Here is a 7,963-nt window from a genome sequence, read left to right on the forward strand (position 1 = left end):
CTGTTATTCAATCACTCGCTCTGCAACCTTACCCACAATACACCACTGACATTCAGACATCACATTCGTTTGAAGCTATGCACAGTACATCCAATTACTCACCCCTTCAAGTTCTCATGTCAACAGCAGTAGTGCGGATAGAAGATCAGCATGGTAACTACTCTTACGCTCGAACTTTGTTAGATTCTTGCTCGGAATTCTGTTACATTACCACCAACCTAGCAAGAAAGTTAACACTCCCGGAAAAACGAGAAAGATTGCAGATCCAAGGAATAGGAAATGCATCCGTCACATCAACGATGTCTGTTGAAGCCCGTATTCGTCCGAGGCTTCCAACAATTTCAAGTTTCTGCGAGGATATACGCTTTCATATTTTGCCAAATATCACTCGCACTTTACCTATAAAACCGGTTCCAATAAGGCATCATAGTACGCCAGAAAAGTTGATATTAGCAGACCCAGAGTTCTGGAAGCCGAGTCCAATCGATATGATCATTGGAGCTGAATATTTCTACGATTTACTACAAGCAGGAAAACGAAAATTCTTTGATGATGGACCGATTCTCCAAGAATCAGTCCTTGGATGGATAGTCTCTAGAAAAATAGTGGAAGATCCTCCAGAAAATCGTTTAAAAAACAGTTCAGACGCTCATTTAGTTGCTCATTCAGATGCTCATTCAGATGCTCATTCAGATGCTCATTCAGACGCTTATTTAGCTGCTCATTCAGATGCTCGTTCAGACGCTCATTTAGCTGCTCATTCATATGCTCTTTCAGACGCTTATTTAGCTGCTCATTCAGATGCTCATTCAGACGCTCGTTCAGACGCTCATTTAGCTGCTCATTCAGATGCTCATTCAGATGCTCATTCAGACGCTTATTTAGCTGCTCATTCAGATGCTCATTTAGACGATCGTTCAGACGCTCATTTAGCTGCTCACTCGGATGCTCGTTCAGACACTCATTTAACTGCTCATTCATATGCTCGTTCAGACGCTCATTTAGCTGCTCATTCAGATGCTCACTCAGACGCTCATTTAACTGCTCATTCAGATGCTCTTTCAGACGCTTATTTAGCTGCTCATTCAGATGCTCATTCAGACGCTCGTTCAGACGCTCATTTAGCTGCTCATTCAGATGCTCATTCAGATGCTCATTCAGACGCTTATTTAGCTGCTCATTCAGATGCTCGTTCAGACGCTCATTCAGCTGCTCATTCGAATGCTCGTTCAGACACTCATTTAGCTGCTCATTCAGATGCTCATTTAGACGATCGTTCAGACGCTCATTTAGCTGCTCACTCGGATGCTCGTTCAGACACTCATGTAGCTGCTCATTCATATGCTCGTTCAGACGCTCATTTAGCTGCTCATTCAGATGCTCACTCAGACGCTCATTTAACTGCTCGTTCAGATGCTCTTTCAGATGCTCATTTAGCTGCTCATTCAGATGCTCATTCAGACGCTCGTTCAGACGCTCGTTCAGACGCTCATTTAGCTGCTCATTCAGATCCTCATTTAGTTGCTCATTCAGATGCTCCTTCAGATGCTCAGTTAGCTGCTCATTCAGCTGCTTGTTCAGACGCTCGTACAGATAATCTTTCAGATGCTCATTCAGCTGCTCATTCGGTAATCCATTCAGAGGAATCTTCAGCCCGACGTTCAGAATTACCTTCTAGTCAGAGAATCACATCTAGTTTTGTGAGTTCAACTGCGGAACTGCAGGAGCTTATCGCCAGGTTTTGGGAGCTGGAGTCGTGTCACGTAAAAAGCGTTTATTCTGTTGAAGAAACGGCATGTGAAGAACATTTTCAGCAGCATACAATTCGTGATTCACAAGGTCGGTTCATAGTCAGCCTGCCTAAGAAACCAGACGTTATCCGAAGACTAGGTGAGTCTAGGAATATTGCAATGAGGCGATTCATCGGGTTAGAAAAGAGACTTTTAGCCAATCTTGAACTGAAGGACATGTATACGGAATTCATCCACGAATATATTCTCATGGGTCACATGAAAGAAGTCACCGAGAAAAACTATCAGAATCAAAATTGTCAGAATGTTGTCTATTATCTTCCACACCATGCAGTGCTGAAACCGGATAGCACGACAACGAAACTACGTGTAGTTTTCGACGCTTCGTGTCGCACCTCAACCGGCATTTCTTTAAATGACGGGTTGATGGTCGGCCCAACGATTCAGAATGACCTGTTGTCCATCATCCTGCGCTTCCGTCTGCATCGATACGCCATCTGTGCAGATATTGAGAAGATGTATAGGATGGTGATGATACAACAACCGGATCAGCATTTACAGCGAATTTTATGGAGAGATTCGCCCGACGAAAAAATCAGAACCTATGAGTTAACGACCGTGACGTATGGAACGGCTAGCGCTCCATACCTGGCAACGAGGTGTTTAAGAAAGCTAGGAGAAGATAGCTCAGCCACTCATCCGATAGGCTCAAAGGTAATCATTGAAGACTTTTATGTCGATGATTGCCTCACTGGAGCTGACAGTATAGAAGAAGCCAATACTTTGTTGAAGGAAACTCTACTCCTTACCAATTCTGCAGGTTTTAATTTACGGAAATTTAGTTCGAATTCGGCAGATATTTTGAAGACCTTACCGAAACATGTTAGAAGTAAAAAGTCAGTTTTTGAGTTTGACTCCTCGTACGAGACCGTTAAAACTCTCGGGTTGCAATGGGATACCGCATCAGACACATTCTGTTTTAACTCAATACAATGGCGATCTTTAACTCCGACGTTAACAAAAAGAGTTGTGCATTCTGATGCCGCTTGTTTATTTGATCCCCTTGGTTTGGTCGGTCCGGTGGTTGTACAAGCAAAAATATTCATACAAAAGCTTTGGAGAATCAAATGCGACTGGGATGAGCCTCTCGATGAGTCATTTCGTGAATCTTGGGTGCAATACAAACAGAATTTGTTGGCTTTGGAAGGGTTGTCCGTTCCAAGGTGGGTTGGGTTTAGCGGCAGATGCCTGTCAGTTCAACTACACGGTTTCTGCGATGCATCCGAATTGGCATATGGAGCCTGCCTATACCTTCGTTGTGTCCATGCGGATGACTCAGTAACAGTACGCCTACTAACTGCAAAATCCCGAGTGGCCCCACTAGAAAATTTGAAACTATCAAAGCGCAAAACCACCATCCCTCGACTAGAACTTTCATCCGCCCTTATACTGAGTCATCTCTACGAAAAATTCGTTTCCGTCAATCCAAATATCAAAGATGTGTATCTATGGACTGACTCAATGATAGTGAAGCACTGGTTGGCTTCCCATCCTTCCCGTTGGCAAGTTTACGTCGCCAACCGTGTGTCAGAAATTCAACACATTACAAAAATGGCAAAATGGAATCACGTTGCTGGTATCGAGAACCCTGCCGATCTCATATCACGTGGAGCCTCACCTAAACAACTGCGCGATCAAAGCTTATGGTTTGATGGCCCAAAATGGCTATCTCAACAACAACAGTCATGGCCGGTGGAAAACAATGTTAGCTCAGAAGAATTCGAGCCAACGTTACTTGAAGAAAAGCCAACAACTACGCTTGTAGCCCTCGAAGTTACAGAAAATGAAATCCTTAAGGCAGAAACACAATACAGCGTCGGTCGTCGCGTCACGTCAGCGGTCAACGCTGTCGATAAGTACTAAAACGCGGACGCGACGCACCCGACGATTTTTGCATCACAATTCAGCGTCAAGAGACATCTAAGATGTCTCTTGATGCTAAATTGTGATGCAAAAATCGTCGGGTGCGTTGCGTCCGCGTTTTAGTACTTATCGACAGCGTTGACCGCTGACGTGACGCGACGACCGACGCTGTATTGTGTTTCTGCCTTTACACTCTATTCTTCATTTACAAGACTTGTTCGGATAGTAGCACTGCTTAAAAGGTTCCGGCATAACGCACAAAAAACGAATCGAACAGCAAAATTGATTGGACATCTTAGTCAACCCGAGTTAATGAAATCTACTGAAACCTTAGTACGGCTAGCTCAGTTGGAAAGCTTCGCTACTGAATTTCAAGACCTTTCCAAGCACGGTGAAGTAAAATCAAACTCAAAAACCCGATTTAATACACTTAACAGTGGATTGGAGCCTTTCTAACAGAGTGTAAGTTATATTTGGAAATATATAAAATAATATAGAATACACATGATAGATTCCTTCCCTCTGCATCATATAAGTATGATTTCAGATATTCAAACAAGAAAAATTCCGATCTCAATATAAAAAAATGATGCATAGTACGTTTTTTGGGGAAAAGCGAACTGGTATGTAAGGAGTTCATTTTATGTATGGAAAGAGTGGTATTTAAACAGTTGAATTTCCAAGTCTTATAACACGCTGAAATGGTGCCGTGGTAGCAACCAGAACTTTCACGATGCTGGTCACGGTTCGAATCTTACTGTTTTTTTATGCTTTTTTTTACTGAATAAGTAAAACAAACTACAATATTGATGGATAGCCGTGACACGTGGCCTAGCATGATACCTTTTTTAGAGCTCAACCATGCATAAAAGAAAAAATTCTCACAAAAGCAGGGGAAAGTAATATGACTATTAAATGATTAATCTCATTCTGAAAACTAAATCTGAAATCTTATTCTGATTCAAAAGTTTGAATTTTGAGTTACAGCACTTAGTCTAATATTTGAATATAATTTCCAATTTCAAATTCCAGGTTGATCTTTAATCCGAATTCTTAATCAGAATTCTAAATCTGAATTCTCAATCTGAATTCTGAATCTGAACTCAGAATTTGAATTATGAATCTGAATTCTGAATTCAAATTCAGAATTAAGATTTTAGAATTAAGAATTTAGAATTCAGAATTCAGAATTCAGAATTCAGAATTCTGGATTCTGAATTCTCAATTCAAAATTTTGAATTTTGAATTCTTAATTTTAATTCTGAATCTAAATTCTAAATCTGTATTCTGTATCTGAATTCTGTATCTGAATCTGGAATCTGGATTCTAAATCTGAATCTGAATTCTAATTCTGGATTCTGAATCTGAATTCTGAATCTGATAAAGATGGATAGAAAAATGAAGAGAAAAGAGCAAAAGAACATTTTTGCAAGGAAAACTTATAAACGCACACCATACTTTACCCCGCAACATCAATCATTATAAATTTTCAATTCCGATATTCTTTCTCCAAGAATCTAAATTTTCACCGATATGCTGAAAATAAAATTACAAAAATCTGAATTCTGAATCTGAATTTTAAATCTTAATTCTGATTGTGAATTCTGAATTTGAATTCTGAATCTGAATTCTGAATCTGAATTCTGAATTTTGAATCTGAATTCAGAATCTGAATTCTGAATCTGAATTCTGAATCTGAATTCTGAATCTGAATTCTGAATCTGAATTCTGAATCTGAATTCTGAATCTGAATTCTGAATCTGAATTCTGAATCTGAATTCTGAATCTGAATTCTGAATCTGAATTCTGAATCTGAATTCTGAATCTGAATTCTGAATCTGAATTCTGAATCTGAATTCTGAATCTGAATTCTGAATCTGAATTCTGAATCTGAATTCTGAATCTGAATTCTGAATCTGAATTCTGAATCTGAATTCTGAATCTGAATTCTGAATCTGAATTCTGAATCTGAATTCTGAATCTGAATTCTGAATCTGAATTCTGAATCTGAATTCTGAATTCTGAATCTGAATTCTGAATCTGAATTCTGAATCTGAATTCTGAATCTGAATTCTGAATCTGAATTCTGAATCTGAATCTGAATCTGAATTCTGAATCTGAATTCTGAATCTGAATTTCTGAATCTGAATTCTGAATCTGAATTCTGAATCTGAATTCTGAATCTGAATTTCTGAATCTGAATTCTGAATCTGAATTCTGAATTCTGAATCTATCTGACTCTGAATTCTGAATCTGAATTCTGAATCTGAATTCTGAATCTGAATACTGAATCTGAATTCTGAATCTGAATTCTGAATCTGAATTCGAATCTGAATTCTGAATCTGAATTCTGAATCTGAATTCTGAATTGAATTCTGAATCTGAATTCTGAATCTGAATTCTGAATCTGAATTCTGAATCTGAATTCTGAATCTGAATTCTGAATCTGAATTCTGAATCTGAATTCTGAATCTGAATTCTGAATCTGAATTCTGAATCTGAATTCTGAATCTGAATTCTGAATCTGAATTCTGAATCTGAATTCTGAATCTGAATTCTGAATCTGAATTCTGAATCTGAATTCTGAATCTGAATTCTGAATCTGAATTCTGAATCTGAATTCTGAATCTGAATTCTGAATCTGAATTCTGAATCTGAATTCTGAATCTGAATTCTGAATCTGAATTCTGAATCTGAATTCTGAATCTGAATTCTGAATCTGAATTCTGAATCTGAATTCTGAATCTGAATTCTGAATCTGAATTCTGAATCTGAATTCTGAATCTGAATTCTGAATCTGAATTCTGAATCTGAATTCTGATCTGAATTCTGAATCTGAATTCTGAATCTGAATTCTGAATCTGAATCTGAATCTGAATTCTGAATCTGAATTGCTAATCTGAATTCTGAATCTGAATTCTGAATCTGAATCTGAATCTGAATTCTGAATCTGAATTCTGAATCTGAATTCTGAATCTGAATTCTGAATCTGAATTCTGAATCTGAATTCTGAATCTAATTCTGAATCTGAATCTGAATCTGAATTCTGAATCGAATCTGAATTCTGAATCTGAATTCTGAATCTGAATCTGAATCTGAATTCTGAATCTGATTCTGAATCTGAATTGAATCTGAATTCTGAATCTGAATCTGATCTGAATTCTGAATCTGAATTCTGAATCGAATTCTGAATCTGAATTCTGAATCTCTGAATTCTGAATCTGAATTCTGAATCTGAATTCTGAATCTGAATTCTGAATCTGAATTCTGAATCTGATTCTGAATCTGAATTCTGAATCTGAATTCTGAATCTGAATTCTGAATCTGAATTCTGAATCTGAATTCTGAATCTGAATTCTGAATCTGAATTCTGAATCTGAATTCTGAATTCTGAATTCTGAATCTGAATTCTGAATCTGATTCTGAATCTGAATTGATCTGAATTCTGAATCTGAATTCTGAATCTGAATTCTGAATCTGAATTCTGAATTGATAATTCTGAATCTGAATCTGAATCTGAATTCTGAATTCTGAATCTGAATTCTGAATCTGAATCTGAATCTGAATTCTGAATCTGAATTCTGAATCTGAATTCTGAATCTGAATTCTGATTCTGAATTCTGAATCTGAATTCTGAATCTGAATTCTGAATCTGAATCTGAATCTGAATTCTGAATCTGAATTCTGAATCTGATTCTGAATCTGAATTCTGAATCTGAATTCTGAATCTGAATTCTGAATCTGATTCTGAATCTGAATTGAATCTGAATTCTGAATCTGAATTCTGAATCTGAATTCTGAATCTGAATTCTGAATCTGAATTCTGAATCTGAATTCTGAATCTGAATGATCTGAATCTGAATCTGAATCTGAATTCTGAATTCTGAATCTGAATTCTGAATCTGAATTCTGAATCTGAATTCTGAATCTGAATCTGAATCTGAATTCTGAATCTGAATTCTGAATCTGAATTCTGAATCTGAATTGATCTGAATCTGAATTCTGAATTGATTCTGAATCTGAATTCTGAATCTGAATTCTGAATCTGAATTCTGAATCTGAATTCTGAATCTGAATTCTGAATCTGAATTCTGAATCTGAATTCTGAATCTGAATTCTGAATCTGAATTCTGATCTGAATTCTGAATCTGAATTCTGAATCTGAATTTGATCTGAATCTGAATTCTGAATCTGAATTCGAATCTGAATTCTGAATCTGAATTCTGAATCTGAATTCTGAATCTGAATTCTGAATCTGGAATTCTGAATCGAATGCTGAATCTGAATTC

The 7,963-nt window shown here is 37.4% G+C and overlaps 2 protein-coding genes across 2 annotated transcripts; one reads left to right on the top strand and one right to left on the bottom strand.

The window, feature by feature from the left end:
* Positions 1–594: 594 nt before the first annotated feature.
* Positions 595–1,849, bottom strand: LOC129741422 (flagellar attachment zone protein 1-like). The gene is made up of 2 exons (XM_055733146.1): positions 1,823–1,849; positions 595–1,674 (listed from the first exon to the last, which is right to left on the bottom strand). Exons 1-2 carry the CDS (start codon positions 1,847–1,849, stop codon positions 595–597), a joined length of 1,107 nt encoding a protein of 368 aa, XP_055589121.1.
* A 61-nt stretch (positions 1,850–1,910) lies between these two features.
* LOC129741423 (uncharacterized) lies at positions 1,911–3,913 on the top strand. The gene is made up of 3 exons (XM_055733148.1): positions 1,911–2,465; positions 2,940–3,626; positions 3,887–3,913. Exons 1-3 carry the CDS (start codon positions 1,911–1,913, stop codon positions 3,911–3,913), a joined length of 1,269 nt encoding a protein of 422 aa, XP_055589123.1.
* The last annotated feature ends 4,050 nt before the right edge of the window (positions 3,914–7,963 follow it).

Source organism: Uranotaenia lowii, chromosome 2 (genome assembly GCF_029784155.1).
Source record: "Uranotaenia lowii strain MFRU-FL chromosome 2, ASM2978415v1, whole genome shotgun sequence".
NCBI lineage: Eukaryota > Metazoa > Arthropoda > Insecta > Diptera > Culicidae > Uranotaenia > Uranotaenia lowii.